The sequence below is a fragment of the Sus scrofa genome, chromosome 9 (assembly GCF_000003025.6).
Source record: "Sus scrofa isolate TJ Tabasco breed Duroc chromosome 9, Sscrofa11.1, whole genome shotgun sequence".
Taxonomy (NCBI): domain Eukaryota; kingdom Metazoa; phylum Chordata; class Mammalia; order Artiodactyla; family Suidae; genus Sus; species Sus scrofa.
Window position 1 is genome coordinate 119,047,963 of NC_010451.4, and position 23,204 is coordinate 119,071,166.

General features: G+C 39.9%; 1 protein-coding gene across 4 annotated transcripts in view; it reads left to right on the forward strand.

Moving 5' to 3' along the window:
- BRINP2 (BMP/retinoic acid inducible neural specific 2) overlaps positions 1-23,204 on the forward strand; it is a 127,676-nt gene that overhangs the window by 80,293 nt on the left and 24,179 nt on the right. For all 4 annotated transcript variants that reach the window (XM_021063690.1, XM_021063688.1, XM_021063689.1 and 1 more), the window contains one exon: positions 22,528-22,718. In XM_021063690.1, coding sequence (XP_020919349.1) covers positions 22,528-22,718 — 191 coding nt within the window. The remainder of the gene's footprint in view (positions 1-22,527; positions 22,719-23,204) is intronic.

A 23,204-nucleotide genomic window follows, 5' to 3' on the forward strand; every position in this document is an offset into this window, starting at 1 on the left:
GTGTCTGCAACCTACGCCACAGCTCACGCAATGCTGGATCCTTAACCCACTGAGCAAGGGCAGGGACTGATCCTGCAACCTCATGGATGCTAGTCAGGTTCGTTAACCACTGAGCCACAAAGGGAACTTCCCATTTTGTAAATAAGTTTCTTTGTATCATTTTAGACTTCACTTATAAATTATATAATATTTGTCTTTCTCTGGCTAACTCTCACTTAGTATAATAATGTCTAGGTCAATCCATGTTGCTACAAATGATACAATTTCATTCTTTTTAATGGCTGAGTATTATTGCACATCTTTTTCGTCCATTCATCCGTTGATGGACATTTAGGTCATTTCCGCCTCTTGGCTATAGTGAATAGTGCTGCTAGGATCATTGGGGTGCCTGTATCTTTTTGAATCAGAGTTTTCTCTGGATAGATGCCCAGGAGTGAGATTACTAGATCATACCGCAGTTCTATTTTTTGTTTTTTTAAGGAACCTCCATGCTGTTCTCCATAGTGGCTGCACCAGTTTACATTCCCACCAACCATGTGGGAGGGTTCCAGAAGAAAATTTTAAAGTCATTTATTTCCTACTCAAGGCAGACAGCCATTCCACAAATCCCCAAGAACATGGACAACCAGTCTTGACTTGTGGCAGGTCTAGTCCTGTGTGTTCTCTGAAGTTGATTTCCATTGAACAGTCCCAAATACTAATAAATCCTTATGAAGTCTTTCTTTCCAGAATTCCACTTACTGGTCCTGACTCTGCTTTCTCCTATTTCTCTAGAGTCAGTCTAAATGCCTCTTGATCACTAAAAGGTCTCCAGGTATTAGAAGACAATTATTATTCTCACTGCTTTTTCGACTTGTTAGCAGGTCATAACATCCCTCCAGAAGTCCTTTTCGCTCTCTTTCCCCTCCTATCACATTCTCTCTCTCAGGCTGTCCTTGTTTCCTTTTTTCCCAACTCTCCCTTTTCTGTCTTTCCTCTTTCTAAAATCATTCAAGACCAAGACTCCCATCGAGTCACTCTGTCGTTACCTAGGGCCTCAGAGTTCTTCTCTGGGTCCTGGTAAACAAGAAAAGAGATAATAAATAAGAAATTGATGTTGACATAGGATTTTTTTCCTGAACCAATTCTGGCTCCTGGAGAGCTTGCTTGCTTGCTCACCTTTCAAAACCCTTAAGAATTTTGTCACGGATCAGTATCAGTTCAGCATCCTGCAGTTTCTCAGAGCAGGCATTTTCCTCTCCACAGCTTTCTTTAACTTCTTGCGTTCTGTGCGGTTCTTGAGAAAATTAGTGATGGTAGTTCTAGGCCATGGGCAAACCCTCAGAGAATATGGTGACTCTGCTCTGGATCTGAAGCATCAGTTCTACAAGAAAAGTGGGAAATTTGCTCTGGGTTTATGGTGAGAGAATATAGGGTTTTCATTCAAGTGAAATGCAGGGAAAAAAATAGTAACTTTTTTTCTCAGCTTCTCAAAGAATTACACTTACTTGGTTTTGCCCACCTAGACTTAGTGGTAAAATCATAGCCAGAACTGTACTCATCATGTTTGCTGCTACATTTGTTATATCTCTTGTATTCTCTGCTGTGCTTCCTAGCATCCCCAGGCACCTGGCCACTGTAACTCCTACCTCTTCTCCATCCCTGTCTTCCATCTGTTGTGGCTTCCATTTTAGATCCATCTTTCAAAGCCATCCTCTCCTCTCTTGTGCTGGCTTCATCACTTCCCACTAAGCCTCTTCTCTCTTGTCCAATCCAGCCTGCCCCAAATCCTCTCTTGGCCCCTCTATGCCCAAAGCATCAAACCCTAATGTGTTTTCTTAGCATGAAAGTCTCTTCTAAATCCATCCATTCGTGATTTCAACAAATATTCCGTGAATACTAACTCTTTACCCCTGATTATACCCCCATCAATTTTTCTGCTTCCCCTCCGTTCCTGTCTCAGTGAACATCTCTAGACCTGCCCAGATACAAAAGGCTTCTTCCGATCCCATGTGGCTTCCCATGTCTCATTCCCTCTTCCTATAAAGCTCTTTCCATTTTCTCTGCCAGCTGAGCTCCTACTCACCTTTCAAACCCATTTAAATATCACCTCCCTAGGAAGTCTTCTTTGGCTCCTGCAAGCAAGTTAGCTATTCCTCTTTATGGTTCTCCATCAGTCTGTTCCTATTTCTGCTGTAGAACTTATTTTGTGTATTAATTTATTTGACTAGCTCTATTTGCTCTTCATTAGGCGCTGAGCTCCTCCAGGCAAAAAACACATTTATTTCATCTTTATATTTCCAGATCCCAGTTTCATGTATGCCATATGTAAGGATATGATAAGGAAGTAACTTTTTTTTTTTTTTCCTCTTTAGGGCTGCACGTGTGGCAGATGGAGGTTCCCAGGCTAGGGGGTGAATTAGAGCTATAGCTGCCGGCCTGTGCCACAGCCACTGCAACTCAGGATCTGAGCCGCATCTGTGACCTACACCACAGCTCACAGCAACACCAGGTCCTTAGCCCACTTAGTGATGCCAGGGATTGAATATGCATCCTCATGGATACTAGTCGGTTTGTTCCCAGTGAGCCACAATGGGAACTCCAGGAAATCACTCATGAAGAGTAAGATGTTCTGGGGTCAGTTATATGAAGCAGAAAGCAAGTGGATGGAGGTTCCAGGTCCTGGAGCCATTCTACATAGGTTTTTTTTTTGTTTGTTTGTTTTTTGCCACAATTGCAGCATATGGAAGTCGGCAGGCTAGGGGTTGGATCAGAGCTACAGCTGCCAGCCTATACCACAACCACAACAAAGCCAGATCCAAGCTGCATCTGAAACCTACACCACCGCTCACAGCAACACTGGATGCTTAGCCTACACCACCGCTCACAGCAACACTGGATGCTTAGCCTACACCACCGCTCACAGCAACACTGGATGCTTAGCCTACACCACCGCTCACAGCAACACTGGATGCTTAGCCTACACCACCGCTCACAGCAACACTGGATGCTTAACCCACTGAGTGAGGACAGGGATTGGATCAAACCCGCATCCTCATGGATCCTAGTCAGGTTCATTTCTGCTGAGCCAAACTCCCTCTATATGGGTTTAAAGTGAAGTTCCACTTCTTCCAGTCATGTGAACTTGTGCAAGTTATTTTGTGTCTGAGCCTCATTTTTCTCCTCAGTCAAGTGGGTAGGATAATAGGACTTTTTTAAAGGATGATTTGGTGATAACTAAAAGATAAATTTGGTTTATTTAAAGATAAGTGCTTATTCTTCTTGTGAGAGGTCTCTGGAAAATAAATATGGGACACCATAGAGTGGAAAATCTTGAGAAGAAGGAAGAGAAAATGCAGAGGGTTTTATTGATAAGAAACAAAGGGAAGTCTTACTCTATCAAACTTTCTACTGCAATCTTCACGCATTAATCACATCACTTAAAATCTACATATTCCCCCCTAACGTAGCCTGAATGAATCTCTTCATTGATTTTTATAGTTCTAGGTAGTCCCCAATAAATCCTTAACAGTGACAGGTGCTTTCCTTGGAGAACACAACTTGCACATCATGATCCCGTATTAAAGTCAAGGCCTCAAGGCCAATACCATTTCTATCTAGATTCACAAAGCAATGAAGAGCGACCCCATATGGGAATGTTACTGAACTGAGGAGATAAGGTGCATGGATGTTTGACCATATAGGCAATAAAATCAGATAACTGAAAGAGACCCTTATCCAGATAGGCAGTCATATCAAGAGTGAAAATTATTTTACCAGGCTGCAATGTGAGATTGACAGGATCAAGGTGGAATTAGAGTAGGCTGGCTAACTGCTGGAACCAACAGTCCCCAGATCTCAGTGCCTTAATACAAGTTTCTATATATTTTTTTGCTCGTGTCCAGTGCAATTCATGGTAGGGTTAAAAAAGACGTATGTGTGATGAAATCATTCAGAACCAAGACTCCTTCTCTTTATCCAGTCACTCTGTCATCACCCAGGGCCTCAGAATTCCTCTCTGTCCTGGTAAACAAGGAAAGAGAGAGGGAGCATGAATGATTTCATGGGAAGTCTTATGGGCTAGGCCTGGGTTCACATTCCACTGGCCAAAACTCAGTCATATGGCTACCCCTAAATGCAGAGGAAGCTGGGGGAAAAAAATCTGTCTGTGAGCCCAGGAGAAAAATGAAATATCTTAGAGAATAAGTTTCCAGTCTCTGCCATGAGGGGTGAAATGCAAGAAAAAGGTGAAATGGAAAGCCCTAAATTTAAGTTCAAAATGTCAGCTTTGCAAATATAGTGTATAGAAGTCTTGGATTAGCTGTGCAAAAAAAAAAAAAAAATCTGGGGTTTGAAAAAATGTGGAGGTCTGGCTGGCCATAAGATTACTATTAGCTGGAATTCCCCCATGGCTCCGTGGGTTAAAGATCCAGTGTTGTCACTGCTGTGCTCTCGTCACTTCTGTGGTGACTTCTGTGGCGCAGAAACTTCCGTGGCTTGGAAACTTCTGCATGCTCTGGGTGTCAGGTGGGGGGAGATTACTGTTAGCCAAGAATATTTCTGCCTCAAAGGCATGCAGTATTCAGGTACATTGGTAAAGGAAATATGTATAATAGAAAGATCGCTGACACCCTTCACTTTTGGTTGTTTATGTGTCCTTGACTAAGATACTTACATTATCTAAGTCTCAGCTAAGCTATAAAATAAGACTTAAGCTTGTGGCATGTATCAGTTAATTACTGCTACCATTATGGATATAAAAAATCCCTCAGATTCAGTAGCTTAAAACAATAATCACTTCTCTTACTCAGCAGCCATAGGTTGGCTGAGTTAGCTATGCTTCAAGTTGTGGGACTGCAAGGGGGCCAATAGGCCAGTGATGCTTATTATGGGTCTCAGGCTGAAAGGGCAGCATTTTGCAGCTACATGGAGGGAGTGATTCTCATGTTGAGATTCAGGAAAGAGTGTGAAAACATGCAATTTGGGGCCCAGAATTGGCACCTGTCACTTCTGCCCATATTCCTTTGTCCAAAGCAAAGTCACATAGCCAAGCTCAGTATCAATGGGGGAGGGAAATAAGCTCCATGCACATGAGTGAGTGATGCTGCAAAGTTCTTGTCAAAAGGGCATTCATTCTAATACAGATGAGAACGAGGATTCAGGCTACCACACTGGCATTTGCAAGATTGCGGTGATGACGCAAAAATGCATAAAGTATCAAGTCCTGTGACTGGCAACATAGGGTCTCAGTAAATAGAGACTATGATGATGATAATGATGTAGTCAAATACTGTATCCTTGTGTACTCTAAGTGGCTCAGAGCATATCTACTGGGTTACATTTAGTTTTGGTGCCATCTTTAAAAAAAAAAAATACATGGGCAAGCTGGATGCCAGCAGAGGTTAAAGCCTAAGGGCCTAGGGATCTGGAAACTGTATTGAAGGAACTAAAAATAGTCCCAAGGAGAGTGGCTCCTATAAAAAGTGAATGCACCCAGATTCCAGGAAGGCTATCTCATTGCAAAAGGAACAAACTTGTAGAACAAGGGAAGGAACCACCAGCCCATGGACGTCTGCTGGGGAAAAGCCTGGCAAGGGCTGTCAGCTTGCTGGGCAAAGACAACGGGAGGTTAAAAGTGGTGAACAAAGCCATTTTCTCCACAGTCAACCAGATGAGCTATGGGGAGCAGACTGGCAAGCAGGGCAGCGCTGGGGGGGTTAGTGTCTTGGAAAGCACAGGTCTTAGCTCCCTTTCTGGTTGCTTCTGGTCTCAAAGATAAACCAGTCCTTCATTCCAATGTGTCTGCTGTACATCATGTTGATTCTACAAACATGCCACTCTGAGTGCCCTCTCCAAGCCCCTGAGCCCCAGCCGGGCAGCGTGAGATGTGCCAAACAGCCGTCTCTTCCTCCTCCTTTAAGCTTGAGTCTCCCCTCCCCAGTTCTCCCAATCAGCCTTAATTAAACTGTTTGAAAGCTACAGCTTGATTTTAATTAGAGCAAAATTGGGAAGATTAGAATGAAATTGGCCAATCATTGTTTACGGGCCGTTGTTTGAGAACACAGCAGGCTGCTGAATTACCTCCATGCCAGGCTTCTTGAATTCTTCCAGTGGGAAGGACCAGGGCCCGGACACTGAGACACTGGGGAAGGGCTGGCCTGGTTTCTGCCCTTGTACTTCCTAGAGTTGCAGGGCCCAAGATATTATTTAACCAACTGCTCCTGGATTGAAGGCTCTCCTAGCCACAGGTAAAGGAGGCAAAAAGAATCTGATGAAAGATGATAGAAAAAACTCATTCACAAAACAGACTCAAAGATTTCGAAACCAAACTTAGGGTTACCAAATGGGAAGCACTGGGGGGAGGGAAAAATTGGAAGGCTGCGATTGACATACATACACTACTACACATGGAATGTGGGAGTAACAAGGACCTACTGTATTGTACAAGGAAATCTACACAATACTCCTATTTAGGAAAAGAATCTAAAAAGGAATGGCTATATGTTAATGCATAACTGATTCACTTTGCTGTATACCTGAAACTAATACAATATGAAGTTAACTATACTCCAATAAAATAAAAAAAAATAAATTGGGATTATAATTTAAAAAAAGAAAAATTTCCGGAGTTCCTGTCATGGTGCAGCAGAAATGAATCCGACTGGGAACCGTGAGGTTTCGGGTTCGATCCCTGGCCTTGCTCAGTGGGTTAAGGATCTGGCGTTGTCGTGAGCTGTGGTGTAGTTTGCAGATGCGGCTTGGATTCTGTGTTGCTGTGGCTGTGATGTAAGCTGGCAGCTCTATCTCTGATTTGATCCCTAGACTGGGAACCTCCATGTGAGGTGGGTGCCACCCTAAAAAGCAGGAAAAAAAAAAAAAAGAATTTCATGTGACTATGATAAAGGTATACAGTGCTCCCTGAACTTGGTCACAGGCGAAAGCAGAAAATCATTTGTAGCATGGGGTAGGTTCTCATCAAACTCTACCACTGATCGGAGTTCCCATTGTGGCTCAGCAGGTTAAGAACATGACTAGTATCCATGAGTATACAGGTTTGATCCCTGACCTCTCTCAGTGGGGTAAGGATTCAGCGTTGCCGTTAGCTGTGGTGGAGGTGGCAGATTTGCTTCGGCTCCTGTGTTGCTGTGACTGTGGCGTAGGCTGGCAGCTGCAGCCCGGATTGGACCCCTAGCCTGGGAACTTCCATATGCTGCAGGTGTGGCCCTAAAGAAGCAAACAAACAACATATGGATATAGAAAATAATTAAAAAAAATTAAACTCTACCACTGATCAATGGAAACTTGGTCACTTTTCTCAGTTTCTCTATCTCTTTTTTTGTTAACCTCTAAAAGGTTCAGAGTTGCATAATGATCATTCTACTTCCTCTTTCTTGAGATCCTTATATTGGTAAAATTGTTAAGCTCGTGTAAAAATTGCATACAATTTTTTTTTTGCATACTAAAGGAAAGCTCTACACCAATATAAGAGATTGTGGTTTTTATTATTTCTTTTTAAAGCTCAGATTAATCATGCTTTATTCATTATAGCACATAAGACTCTAATCGCCAAGTACATTATAGTAATCTGTTGTTGAGATAGAAATCTCCTGATGATGTATCTAGAAATACTGCCTTCTGTACAGGAGCCAAAGCTTGATATATTCCTCAGCCTCTAAAATATCCAGCTCAAGGAGTTCCCATCGTGGTTCAGCAGTAAACGAACCTGACTAGTATCCATAGGACATGGGTTTAATTCCCGGCCTCACTCAGTGGGTTAAGGATCTTGTGTTGCAGTGAGCTGTGGTGGAGGTCTCAGATGTGGCTCAGATCCCAGGTTGCCATGACTGTGGTATAGATCGCAGACTCAACTTGGATCCAGCGTCGCTGTGGCATAGGCCAGCAACTGTAGCTCCAATTCTACTCCTAGCCTTGGAACTTCAGAGGCTGTGGGTGTGGTCCTAAAAAGCAAATAAAATAAATAAGTAAAATAAATTAATATCCAGCTCAAAAACATGAAGCCATCTTGGCTGAATCACTGAGGTAGGTCACTGGCATTCCTCAGTGCACATGTTGGTGTTGGCTACTCTCCTTCATGTGAGTTTCCTAAGATGAAGACTATGAGCCCTATGAAAAAGAAAAAATGGTAATGTCTTAGTTTGATGGATTAAGTTCTGTGAAGAGCAGCAGCCCAAATGCGAGTGTGTTGGTAGAAGGATGAAGAAAGGGAAGGCTTCCTTGTGTCTGAAACTCTTTAGGGAGTTCCCGTTCTGCCGCAGCAGAAACGAATCCGACTAGGCACCATGAGGTTGAGGGTTTGATCCCTGGCCTCACTCAGTGGGTTAAGGATCCAGTATTGCTGTGAGCTGTGGTGTAGGCCAACAGCTGTAGCTCCGATTAGACCCCTAGCCTGGGAACCTCCATATAACACAGGTGTGGCCCTAAAAAGCAAAAGACAATTAAAAAAAAAAAAAAAGAAAGAAAGAGGGAAACTCTTTAGAAACATCAGCAGTCTGATACTCAGTGGTGGCTATCGAGATGCCCATGTCAAACTGGCAGATGTCCAGCTAGTCGGAAAAGGGTGACTCTCCAAGAGAGAGGTGGGCTCTGAGAACAAAGACATTTGCATTTATCTAGAACTGCTTGATATGTGGGAAATTTTCCCATGGTTATTGGTTAACAGTTTATACAGACCAAGTCAAGTCAGAGAAAAAAATGACAAGAAACCTATTTTTGTCCTTGGCTTAAGGCCAATCCATCTTTTTTGCTCCAGAGTTCTTAAATATTTTATTTAATGACCTGTCCTGTGTCTTTCTTCATTTTTTTTCAAGGAAAATCAGTCACATTTTCTTCTTACAAGTATGGTCCTTATGAAAACACTCTTCCAGAGGATAATAGCTGTGTCCCTTTCAGCACCACAGCCCCTTTGAACACTACATGTTGGAGGAGGGTACCCCACAAAGAGAGGTTACTGGAAGTCAATCAAGATGGCTAAAGAGCGACATTCCCGACCACAACAGCCCACTCTTTCTGCCATTGTTTTCTGAGTGATGCCTGGAGCTTAGCATCCTGGGCTCAGTGGCAGCCTTACACCTTCTCCTCAGCCTCCCTGGGGGTCCCAGAACCTCTTCCTAGAGCTGCTGCCTCAGTGAGCAGATGATGATGGTTGGCTCTGCTGGAAAGAGCAGTGAATCCCTCCCCAGTAAACCCAAGCTGAGTTCTAACTCAGGGGGAACAAATGGGCTCCTGGCACACAGGGGCAGGCTGACGCTGGTTCAGGATGCCTCGGGGCTGTGGCAGCAGAGGGGGGTGGGCAGAGCTGCATACTCAGGATACAGGAAATGTGATTTTCCAAATGCCAGCCACATCGGTGGTCTTGGAAATGGGCCTAAATGTGCTTCCCACACACAGAGAGAATAGACATGTCTATTGGAAAACTGGTAACGATAATCCGGCTGTTAGCACGGGGTCTCAGCGCAACCGTCCGTCTTTGTGGGTTGCAGAGTTCATGACGACTAGGTTTCAGCCTCATTGAGGTATATAGTTTTCATTGTTAAACTATGGATTAAAAAACAAAACAAAACCTCTCTCCTTTAAGGCTTCATAGAGAGGGAAGCTTCAGAGGTCATGCCTCTTCAAGGGGTCCAGATCAATGTTCTCATTGAAGAAGCCTGACAAGTGGTGCTTCAGTAAGTGGCTGCTGGAAACAGCACCCGAGATGGAAGACCCTGGCTGTGCTCTTTCTGCCTTTCATAGCTAAGAGGGCAAGACTCTAGTTGAGGATTCATGCCGGAAGTCCTTGTTGACCTTGTATATGGGGCTGGGGCACAGTGCTGCAGAGGGGTTGGTGACATTAGAGTCAGTAGCTACGACTTGGAGGCATCACTCATTGCGTTTCATTTACATCTTTCAAATTGGGAACACCTCGTAGTAGCCGTTTAGTATTTTAATTGGACCCTTTGGCTTCAAACCCAGAGCTGGCCCAGTCCCCAAGCCCTCCAAAGCTCCCGTTGCCTGAGGCTTGGCACGGGGCTGTAGTACAGCTCTCCCATCACAGGCCCCTTTTGACTCTGGAAAATCCCTAAGCCAGAAGCCTCATGTATTGGCAATTGGACTACTAGCATTAAGTAGTTTGGGGAAGAGATAACTATGATCTCTTAGAATATAGATTTTTTGGTTATATTCCCAATATTCTCAGTGTTGGCGTGTATGCTCTTGTAACACACTGGATTTTTCCTTTCCAATCTGGGTTACGCCCTTCCTAAACTTTGTTTTGGTTATTAATGATTTTATGGTATGTTACTCCTTTGACAGATATAGGGCGCTGTTCACACTAGGCTAATGTAAAGTACAATGGAAAATGGACTAAAATTCTGTTAATTATTGCACTTAACTGAAGCACTTTTTTAAAGTGCTGTATGAACACCTCTGCAGGTAAAGTCCACATTGGAGAGGTCCTTGTCACCCTTGGCTTAACCTGTGAACCCTTTATGTAGTGGTTTCTGCTGCCTTAAAGGCCCTTTCCATGTGGGCTTTGCTAGTGTTTGAAATGTTTGCTTTCTCAGACTGTTGACTGTGAAACAAACACAGTGGGAGACGATTTTAAGAGAAATGGCTAAATTGAAATGGAAATTTACTTGATGTCTTAATTGAAACAAAGATGATGGCTTAATTGAAGTAGTATGTGTTAATATAATTGATATATAGAAAACATCCTTTTCCTAGGGAAAAAAAGAGCCTTGATTATTTTATTACTTAAAAAAAACCCTCCTAAATGAAAAATCAGAAATGAACATTTTTTCTTTGAATAGCTCAGGCTGCCTTCCAGTATTGCCTTCTGAGGTTTTCAGATGCTGGAAAGAACCAGGTTAATAAGTTCTGTAAGCACATTTTTTTTACCACTCTGGCTCAAATTCCATTCACAGATGTTTCCCCCATTATTTTGATTCAGTGAAGGGCCCCAATGGGCAGGCAGGAAACAGTGAAGTAGGAAAGAAAACCACTGGGTGCCCTCAGAGCCTGAACCTCCCTGCAGCCAGCGGAGGCCTTATGCCTAATTCTAAATTGACACCCTACTATTTTATGGTAGTGGGATTTGTTTGTTATTTGGGGTGGGAGGGTGTTTTTTCTCCAGTGAAGTTTTCCTACTCCCTCGCTTAAACACATATGCCACTCACAAAATCATGACTGTCCCTTTGTGTTTCATGGCAGTAACTGATATAACATGTTGGTCAGTGCCACGGATGGTGGACCCAGACAGCCTGTGTGTAAATCCTGACTCTGCCATCTGCCAGGTGTTACCTACTGGGCAAATTATCTCATCTGTGCCTTGATTTCCTCACCCATAGAGGATAATGATATCCCCCCCCGCCTTATAAGTGTGTTGTGAATATTATATTGGTTAATACTTGTAAGATACTTGGAATGCTTGGCACATACTAAGAATTTATTAAATGTTAACCATTAGTTTTTATTATTGGCTCATAAAAGGCTTCCTAAGTCAGTATCATTCATTTTCGAAGTCGTTTGTTATTCTGTGTTATGATTTCCAGAGCAGTATAGGAGCTGGAGACAGGTCTTTATCTCTGATTGCTTGCAGGGTGCTTTGTGTATGGATATTTTCTAGGTCTCAGTTTCTCCTGCAAATCGGTGTATTGAAACTACCTTCATCCAAAACCAAAAGGTTTTGCTTTGGTGTGAATATTGCAGTATGTTTTGGATATACAGTAAATTCTAGTTTGGTGTAGATAATTAAAGGATTTAAGGGTTCTGGGTAATGAAAATAACATATCTTTGTTAAAAGATAGTAAACACTTAAAAGCATTAGAAAGAAATAAAACATACTTAACTGAATGTATACAAAGGGAAATAGTGATATAGAAACAGCAATATGGTAGTCTCCTGAGTTTTAATCTCAGCTCTGTCACTTACTTTGTGACTTTGTGCAAGTTACTTTCTTAATTTCTCTGGGTCTCTTTGTTGTTGTTATCACCAAAGAGTGGCTGTTAATAGCATTGGGAGAGGGTCAGGGTTAGATTTTGTTCTGTTTCTGGTGTCAAAAGTTTATATCGCTTTAGGCAAACCACTTCCCTCCCTGTCTCACTGTTTTCTTGTAGCAAAAGGAATGGAATAGGTGTTCTTCACTGCTAACTGCTATGCTTGCCAGCACATGGTAGAGCTGTACATGGATTGCAGGTGTGGGCATATATTGATCCCTCAGCCCTTGGAGCAGTTGGGCAGGGGCTGGGATCGCAGGACTCCCTGTGCTTGTCAACTCATTCACTGATCCCAGTGCATCACATACAGAGAATTTTCAGTGCACATGATAACATGAAAAAGGTTGGCAAATAGTATTCAAATGTTTCCTCTAATTCTTTTTTTTTTGTATTTTTTTTATTTTCCCACTGTACAGCAACGGGGTCAGGTTATCCTTACATGTATACATTACAATTACATTTTTCCCCCCATCATTTGTTCTGTTGCAACATGAGTATCTAGACAAAGTTCTCAATGCTCTTCAGCAGGATCTCCTTGTAAATCTATTCTAAGTTGTGTCTGATAAGCCCAAGCTCCCAATCCCTCCCACTCCCTCCCCTCCTCTAATTCTAATACCCCCAATTTCCCTCCTTTTTTTTTTTTTCTTCTGATTTTTTAGGGCCACATCCATGGTATATGGACGTTCCAGGCTAGGGGTTGAATCAGAGCTGCAGCTGCTGGCCTACACCACAGCCACACCAGATCCAAGTCACATCTGCATCCTACACCACAGCTCAAGGTAATGCCAGATCCTTAACCCACTGAGCGAGGCCAGGGATTGAACTGGAGTCCTCACGGATACTAGTTGGGTTTGTTACAACTGAGCCACAATGGGAATGCCCCAAATTTTCCTCTTAATAGTGGCGTGACCTTGGGTGAATTACTTAGCTTTCTGAGCTTCAATATATTGATTCACTAAAGTAAGATATACTCAAAACTTTGGTTTGGATAAAATATGTGATATAATAAAATATATCATCTTTTTTATTACTCAATGAATTTTATTACATTTACAGGTGTGCAACAATCATCACAACCAAATTTTATAGCATTTCCATCCCAAACCCTCAGTGTGTCCCCCTAACCCCCAATCTGTCTCATTTGGAAAACATGTTTTTCAAAGTCTGTGAGTCAGCATCTGTTCTGCAAAGAAGTTCAGTCTGTCCTTTTTTTGGGTTCCACATGTCAGTGATAGCATTTGATGTTGGTGTCTCATTGTCTGACTGACTTTACTTAGCATGATAATTTCTAGGTCCATCCATGTTGCTGAAAATACTGTTATTTCGTTCCTTTTAATGGCTGAGTAATATTCCATTGTGTCTATGTACCACATCTTCTTTATCCACTCCTCTGTTGATGGGCATTTAGGTTGTTTCTGTGTCTTGGCTATTGTATATAGTGCTGCAATGAACACTGGAGTACATGTGTCTTTTCGAGTCATGGTTTTCCCTGGCTAGATGCCCAGGATTGGGATTGCTGGATCAAATGATAGTTCTATTTTTAGTTTTCTGAGGAATCTACATACTGGTTTCCACAGTGGTTGCACTAATTTGCATTCCCAACAGTGTAATAGGGTTCGTTTTTTTTCCACACCATCTCCAGCACTTACTGTTTGCAGACTTTTTGATGATGGCCATTCTGGCTGGTGTAAAGTGGTACCTCATAGTAGTTTTGATTTGTGTTTCTCTAGTAATGAGTGATGTTGAACATCTTTTCATGTGTTCTTTGGCCATCTTTATGTCTTCTTTGGAGAATTGTCTGTTCAGATCTTCTGCCCACTTTTTGATGGGGTTGTTTGTTTTTTTGGTATTGAGCTGCAGAAGGTGTTTATAAATTTTGGAGATTAATCCCTTGTCAGTTGATTCATTTGCAAATATCTTCTCCCATTCTGTGGGTTGTCTTTTTGTTTTTCTTAGGGTTTCCTTTGCTGTGCAGAAGCTTAAGTTTAATTAAGTCCCATTTGTTTATTTTTGTTTTTGTTGTCATAACTCTAAGAGGTGGATCTAAGAAGTGTTGCTGTCATTTATGTCAGAGACTGTTTGGCCTAAGTTTTTCTCTAAGAGTTTTATAGTATCTCGTCTTATATCTAGGTCTTTAATCCATTTCGAGTTTATTTTTGTGTATGGTTTTAGGAAGTGTTCTAATTTCATTCTTTCACATGTTGCTGTCCAGTTTTCCCAACACCACTTATTGAACGGGCTGTCTTTTCTCCATTGTATATTCTTGCCTACTTTGTCATAGATTAGTTGACTATAGGTGCGTGGGTTTAATTCTGGACTTTCTATCCTGTTCCACTGATCTTTATTTCTGTCTTTGTGCTAGTACCAGATGGTTTTGATGACTGTAGCTTTGTAGTATAGTAAAATATATCAAGTCTGATGTTGAACAAAGGAAGACGTTGAACTAAGGAAGGTGCAAAACTCCAAGGTCATATTTCTTTGGAGATTTTTTTTTTCCTATGGCATATGGAATTTCTTGGGCCAGGGATTGAATCCAAGAATCAGTTGCTGGCAACACCATATCCTTTAACTGACTGTTTCAGACCAGGGATCAAACTTGCATCTCTGCAATGACCTAAGCCACTGAAGTCAGATTTTTAACCTACTGTGACACAGTGGGAACTCCATCTTTGGAGATCTTAACACAAGGAGTGTGGCAGAGATTGTTGTGAGAACTAGTATGGAGGATTAGAGCTGTTGATCATTAACATTGGGTATAAAGCAAAGCAGAGTCTGAATGGGAGCTCTGTACTGCTGGACTGTAGAGTGTGGACTATGGACAGTCATTGGAAGTTGTTCATGTCCACTGAAGACAGTGGAAGAGGACCCAGACTCAGCTTACTGAAGTGTAAGAAATTATCATCGGTACCTTGATTTATTCTTTTGTTTTTATTTAAAAAATTTTTAAAGTTATGGTTGATTTGCAATGTCTGTCAATTTCTGCTGTACAGCAAAGTGACCCAGTTTTATATATATACACGTACACATACATATACATATATATATATATATATATATATATATATATATATATATTCCTTTTGTCATATTTTCCATCCTGTTCCATCACAAGTGATTGGATATAGTTCCCAGTGACATACAGCAGGGTCTCATTGCTTATCCCCTCCAAATGCAATAGTTTGTATCTATAAACCCCAAACTCCCAGCCCATCCCACTCCCACCCCCTCGGCAACTGCAAGTCTGTTCTCTGTGTCCATGAATTTGTTTCTTTTCTGTAGATATGTTCATTTGTACCATATATTAGATTCCAGATATAAGTAATATTGTATTTATCTTTCTCTCTCTGACTGACTTAGTATAAGAGTCTCTAGTCCCATCCATGTTGCTGCAAATGGCATTATTTTGTTCTTTTATGGCCAAATACTATTCCATTGTGTATATGTACCATATCTTCTTGATCTATTCATTTGTTGATGGACATTTAGGTTGTTTCCATGTCTTGGCTATTGTGAATAGTGCTGCAATGAACACAGGGGTGCATGTATCTTTTTAAATGAAAGTTTTGTCTGGATATATGCCCAGGAGTGGGATTGCTGGATCATATGGTGGTTCTATATTTAGTTTTCTGAGGTACTGCCGTACTATTTTCCATAGTGGTTATACTAGTTTACATTCCCACCAACAGTGTGGGAGGATTCTCTTTTCTCCTTACCCTCTCCAGCATTTGTTATTTTTAGACTTATTAAAGATAGTAATTCTGACTGGTGTGAGGTGGTACCTCATTGTAATTTTGATTTGCATTTCTCTAATAATTAGTGATGTTGAGCATTTTCTCATGTGCCTGTTGGCCATTTGTATGTCTTCTTTGGAGAAAAGTCTAATTAGGTCTTCTGCCCATTTTTCAATTGGATTGTTTTTTTTTTGCTATTGTGTTGTATGAATTGTTTGTCATTTGCATCATTTGCAACTATTTTCTCCCATTCCATAGGTTGTCTTTTGGGATTTTTTTTTTTATGGTTTCCTTCCCTGTGCAAAAAACTTGTAAGTTTTATTAGGTTCCATTGGTTTATTTTTGTTTTTATTTCTATTGCCTTGGGAGACTGACTTAAGAAAACACTTGCACAGTTGATGTCAGAGAATGTTTTGCCTATGTTCTCTTCTGGGAGTTTTATGGTGTCTTGTCTTATGTTGAAGTCTTTAAGCCATTTTGAGTTTATTTTTGTGCATGGTGTGAGGGTGTGTTCTAGTTTCATTAATTTACATGCAGCTATCCAGTTTCCCCAGCACCTCTTGGTAAAGAGACTGTCTTTTTTCCATTTTATATTCTTGCCTCCTCTGTCAAAGATTAATTGAGCATAGGTGTCTGGGCTTATTTCTGGGTTCTCTATTGTGCTCTATTGTTCTGTATGTCTTTTTTTGTACCAGTCTCACACTGTCTTGATTACTATAGCTTTATAATACTGTCTGAAGTCTGGGAGAGTTATGCCTCCAGCTTGGTTTTTGTTTCTCAGGATTGCTTTGGCAGTTCTGGGTCTTTGATGGTTCCATATAAATTTTCAGGTTGTTTGTTCTAGTTCTGTGAAAAATGTCATCGGTAATTTGATAGGGATTGCACTGAATCTGTAGATTGTTTTGGGTAGTATGGCCATTTTAACAATATTAACTTTTCCAATCCAGGAGCATGGAATATCTTTCCATTTCTTTGTATCCTCTGTAATTTCCTTGGTTAATGTTATAGTTTTCATCATGTAAGTCTTTCACCTCCTTGGTCAGGTTTATTCCTAGGTATTTAACTTTTGGGGGTGTGATTTTAAAAGGTATTTTGCTTTTATATTCCTTTTCTAAAATTTCATTGTTAGTATACAGAAATGCAACCGATTTCTGAATTTCTTGTATCCTACTACTTTGCTGAAATTGTTGATCAGTTCAAGTAATTTTTGTGTGGAGTCCTTAGGGTTTTCTGTATATAGTATCATGTCATCTGCATAGCATGACACTTTTACCTCTTCTTTTCCAGTTTGGATTCTGTTTATTTCTTTTGTTTGTCTGATTGCTGTAGCTAGGACTTCTGATAGTATATTGACTAAAAATGGTGAGAGTGGCATCCTTGTCTTGTGGTTTTTGACTTTTTTTTCCCTAGTGACCCTCCCAGACCTACAGCTACAATTCCTGTGTGCACCCTCCAAGAGTGGAGCCTCTGTTTTCCCCAGTTTCGTGGAGCTCCTGCATTCAAGCCCCACTGGCCTTCAGGGCCAAATGCTCTGGGGGCTCCTCCTCCCAATGCCAGACCGACAGGTTGGGGTACCTGACATGGGGTTTGGAACTCTCACTCCTGTGGGAGAGCCTCTGCAATGTAGTTACTTTCCAGTCTGTGGGTCATCCACTTGGTGGGTATGGGATTGCTTATATCACAAAAGCATCTCCCTCCTACCATCCTTATGTATTTTCTTCTTGTCTTTGGATATAGGATATCTTTTTTGTAGCTTCCAGTCTATTTTGTTGATGGTTGTTCAGCAGTCAGTTGTAATTTTGGTGTTTTCATGAGAGGAGGTGAGCTTGAGTTTTTCTATTCCTCAATCTTGTCTCTGAATCCTGGTATTTTATTCTTTTTGATGCAGTTATAAATGAGATTGTTTCCTTAATTTCTTTCTGATATTTCATTATTATGGTGATATTCTGATATTTCACAATTATTATTATTATGCATCTGATTTTTGTATATTGATTTCATAGCCTATATCTTTACTGAATTTATTAGTTCTAACAGTTTTTGGTGGCTTTTAGGGTTTTCTGTATATAATAATGTTTTGCCATCTGTAAATAAAGACAATTCTACTTACTTCTTTCCAATTTGGATGACTTTTATTTCTTGCCTAATTGCTCAAGCATGGACTTCCAGTACTATGTTGGATAAAAGTGGTGAGAATGTCTTATTCCTGATCTTAGAAAAAAAGTTTTCAGCTCTTCATCGAGTAGGATATTATCTGTGAGCTTGTCATTTATGGATTTTATTATGTTGAGGTATGTTCTCTCTATACCTACTTTTTTGGGAGTTTTTAACGTAAATGAATTTTGAATTTTCTCAAGTGATTTTTCTGCATCTACTGAGATTATTGTATGATTTTTATCCTTTGTTTCCTTAATATGGTGTAATATATTGATTGATATGCTGATGTTGAACCATCTTTATATCCCTGGAATAAATCCCACTTTGATCAAGGTGTATGATCCTTTTAATGTATTGAGGAATTCAGTTTCTAGTATTTTGCTAAAGATTTTTGCATCTGTATTTATCAGGGATATTTGTCCATAATTTTCTTATAATGTACTTGTCTCATTTTGGTATCAGGGTAGGGGTAGCCTCATAAAATGAGTATGTAACTTTTACTCCTCCTCTATTTTTTTGGCAGAGTATGAGAAGGATGGGTATTAAATCTTCTTTAAATGTTTGGTAGAATTTGATATAGAACCCATCTGGTCCTGGACTTTTGTTTATTGGGAGGTTTTTGATTATTGATTCAATCTCTTTACTAGTAATTAGACTGTTAAGATTTTCTGTTTCTTCATGATTCTATGTATAGTAGACATATTTATATATATATAAATTTTCTAGAAATTTATCCATTCTGTCTAGGTTGTCCAACTTGTGTATAATTGTTCATAGTAGTCTCTTATCATCCTTTGTGTGGTATCAGTTGTAATGTCTCTTCTTTCATTTCTAATTTTATTTGAGTCTTCTTTCCTTTTTTCTTGGTTAGTCTAGCTAACAATTTGTCTTTTTTTTTTTTTAACCTTTCATAAAACAGCCTTTAGTTTCATTGGTCTTTTCTATTGTCTTTTTAGTCTTTATGTCATTCATCTCCACTCTGATCTTTGTTATTTTCTTCCTTTAGCAAACTTTGGGCTGAGTTTGTTTTTTCTTTTCTAGTTCCTTGAGTTATAAAGTTAGGTTGTTTATATAAAATCTTTATTTTTTCTTAATGTAGTCATTTATTTCTATAAACTTCTTTTTTTAGAACTGCTTTTACTACAATCCATAGTTTTGGTATTTGTGTTTTGATTTCCATTTGTCACAAGATTTTTTTTATTTTAATTTTTTTATTATAGTTGATTCACAATGTTCTGCCAATTTCTGCTGTACAGCAAAGTGACCCAGTTATACATATATATGCATTCTTTTTATCACATTATCCTCCATCTTGTTCCATCAGAAGTGATGTATAGTTCCCTGTGCTGTACAGCAGGATCTTGTTGTTTATCCACTAGAAGTGCAATAGTTTGCATCTACTAAACCCAGCAACATGGATGGAACTAGAGACCCTCTTACTGAGTGAAGTAAGTCAGAAAGAGAAAGGCAGACACCATATGATATCACTTATATGTGGAGTCTAAAATATGGCACCAGTGATCTATCAAGGTATTTTTTGATATCTCCTTTGACCTGTTGGTTGTTCAGGAACATGCTGTTTAATATCCATGTATTTGTTCATTTTCCAATTTTCTTATTATAATAGATTTCTAATTTCATACCATTGTCAGAAAAGATGTCATTTTAGACTTATTAAGATTTGTTTTGTGGCATAACATATGATCTATTCTGGAGAATGTTCCATGTGCATTTGAGAAGTGTATTCTGCTGCTGGATAGAATGTTCTATAAATATATATTATGTCCATCTGTTATAAAATGTAGTTTAAGGCCAGTGTTTCCTTGCTGATTTCTGTCTGGATGATCTATCCTTCGTTGAAAGGTGGGTATTGAAGATGCCTTCTATTGTTGTATTGCTGTCTGTTTTTACTTTCAGACCTGTTAATATTTGCTTTCTATATTTAGTTGCTCCTATGTTGGGTGCATAAATACTTATAAATACCATATTTTCTTGATTTTCTTTTGGTTTCCATTTGCATGGGATATCTTTTTCCATCTCTACAGTTTCAGTTTATGTGTCCTTAGAGCTGAAGTGAATCTTGTATTTAGAACATAGATCTTATCTATTAAGCTACTATATGTCTTTGGTTGGCTATCCAGCCAATAAGAAATGATCTCAAGCAACTTGTTATTGTCACTGCAGTAGGATTTGTGAAAGAAAACACTTCTGACAAATACCCTGTGTTTTAATTAAAGTCTATTATTTTCTGAGCAAGGAAAATAAAAGATAATGTATTACTATGAACTTGTCCACTTAGATAAAGTCATACAATGGGACTTTTAAAAGACTTTTTTGGAAACATGAATTAGTAATCATTCCTTTTCCTTTGTTTCCCTGGTAATGTCTAGAATGCAATCCTCTTCTCTCTCTCTTAGTTGTGTTTTTCTTTTTGTTTTGCCACACCCACAGCATGCAGAAGTTCCTGGGCCAGAGATGGAGCTCAAGTCACAGCAATGACAATGCCAGATCTTTAACCCACTGCACCACAAGAGAAAAACTCTTTCTTTCTTATTTTCTAGAGTTTAGATAGGGAGATGCTATGACCTTAAATGGGCTTGGATTTTTATTTATTTTTAATTCTTTTATTGTTTCTGTAGCTTTGTCATTTGTGCTTCATGGATCTGGGAGAAAGATTTCACCAAGCTTTAGCACTGTCATCAAGAGCAGAATTGGGATGGGTGAGAAGTTGAGAAGACTTTACATTTTGTGATTTTCTGAGTCAGTGAAGCTGATCTAAGCTTCCTAGTATCATTTGGGAGGCAATGGAAAACTCCGTTTTTACTAGCAGATGTGATCATTTACGTTTCATCCTTTAAAATACAAACATTTCAGTGAGGAGAAAATCATTAAGATTAAAATTCCAGGTAGGACTAGAAAGGAACTTTGTTATCTTCTAGAATACATCTTCTCAAAATGTATATCCTCTTAGTCCCTTTCAGGATGTCCATATTGATATCTGCACTAAAAGTACAAAGGCTGTGGCGAATGGAACTGCTGGCATCTTTCTTTGAATAAGGGCAGTCTCACCAAACGACACTAGTCGTCATGTTTTCATCATTACGTACTTGCACCTAAACACACACACACACGTACACATACATTTGCATGCGTGCTAGCTTCATGAGTGTCATTGAAGTAGTAAAATTTATTATTTTTATTGGATGTTGACTTATGAGCACCTGTCTTTTTAATATTCTGTATGATGGAATGAGAAGTACACATAAAGTATGTTTTGGGTTCCTGACGAAGGATGATTGTCTCAAAAATACTTTTGTGATTGAGTTGTGAAATGAAGTATCCACTTTCTTCATTGGACTGAATTTTTCTTGAAAGAACAATCAGCAGACAAACTATGGTTACTCAAATTTTAGTGTTTGGCAGACATTTTCTCAGAAGTAAAAAAAAAAAAAATGAAGCAAGCCTACCTCTTCAAGGAAAACAACTGACAATATTTTCTACCAATGATAAAATTTAAGCTTTCAAACAAAAATTGGAATTTGGGAAAACTTGTATTTGTCATCATAAGCTTGACAGCTTTCCAATATTTAAAGACTTTTCTGGAGAGATTTGTGGTGATATTAACAAATATGATGTTTTGATATTATATAATAAAAAGTGTCAAAATGTGGAAGATATGAATATCTCAGTATTCTCACATTTTCCAGATGGATGACCAATACGTGATGTTACAAAATCATAAAAAGATCCATTCAAAAACAATGTGGAACTCTGGATTTTAACGTAACTGAGTATGAAAAGTTTATTGATATGGTTTCGGATTCCACACTCTAACCTTTAAGAAACTACATTTGTTGAATTTAGTGTGGTACCAAAGAAGAATATCCATAATTATCACAACAGATTGAATGCAGAAGCAAATAAAATTTGCAGCTCTCTTCTGCTAAGGCAGAAACTCCAAGAGATTTGCCACAAGGCAAAGTGATACCACTCTTCTTACTAAATCTGTTTTGCTTCAGAACATGTAGTTATTGTCCATACAAATATGTTATTTGTTATGTATTTATGACATATAATGAATTTTTTTCTGTTGTCTTTAAATGAAACAGTTCATTTTTTCAGTTTTAATTTCTAAGGTTGTAATTATCAGTAGATATAGGCCACATAAATATGGGGGACGCCATCATGTTAAAGAGTGTGATAGGGTCCTGAGACCCCAAATTTTGAAAACTGTTGGTCTAAACCAACCTCCTAACTATAAAAATGGGTAACTGAGGCTATGGTGGGACTCATCTACCGAGTGGCAATGTGACTAGATCTTATTTCTGCAAACAACTTCCAATATGTTCAGTGTTTGTTTCTTCCCCACGACACTGCTGCCATGACTACCTTCATATGAAGAAGCCCTTCTCCAATGTGAAAGCTGGCTAGGAGAGTATTCTGATGGAGGTTAGCTGAGTTAGGGCTTTCTTACGGCCTGGGCATGAGAGGCCAGGCGGGAGGCCAGAGGGCTCTTTCAGGTACCGGCTGCCTCCATGTGGAGAGATGTGTGCACTGAGAAGAGATGAGGGGCTGCAAGTGGAGGAACAGCATCACCTGCTTCTGATTTTCTGCCTCTTGTTCTAAAATACAATGAGCTTTTCCTTGTCCCTTGACTCTTCCTGCAGGGAGTTTGCCCGTTGGAAAGTGAACAACTTGGCTCTAGAAAGGAAGGACTTCTTTAGTTTGCCATTGCCTCTTGCCCCAGAGTTTATCCGGAACATCCGCCTCCTCGGAAGGAGACCCAACCTGCAACAGGTTACTGAAAACCTGATCAAAAAGTACGGCACTCATTTCTTACTTTCTGCCACCCTTGGAGGTAAGCAATATCCTGATCCTGCACTCACTGGTTGCCAGATCATTGAAAATAGCTTTAAGACGTATTGATTAGCTTCATTCTTCCTGGGTCTTTCATTTGTACTGGCCTATCACTGACCGAGAAGTTTTTTCATCTGGTGCATTTGTGAAAAGTGTAATCTCTTAACATCTAAATTCACTTCAGTGCTTTGCTCTTTGCTTAAAAGCATCCTTTTGGGGAAGGGGTGTGGGGTAAGGACATTGGGAGACAGACAGGCTCCTACTAAGCACCTGCCAGCAGGGGGCGCTCCCAGTTTTCTATTGATTGGTCCATTGAGCCCCCAGGTTTCTCCATATCCTAATAATATTGGCTGTGGCTACAATTGTCAGACCCATAGGCAAAGAAGTAAATGCCCATTGAGTCCTTGACCTTTCTGCTCCCACTCTATAAAGACTGGTACCCAACCAAATCAATTCCAGTAATTCTGAGCTGGTTGGAGGTAAAGGG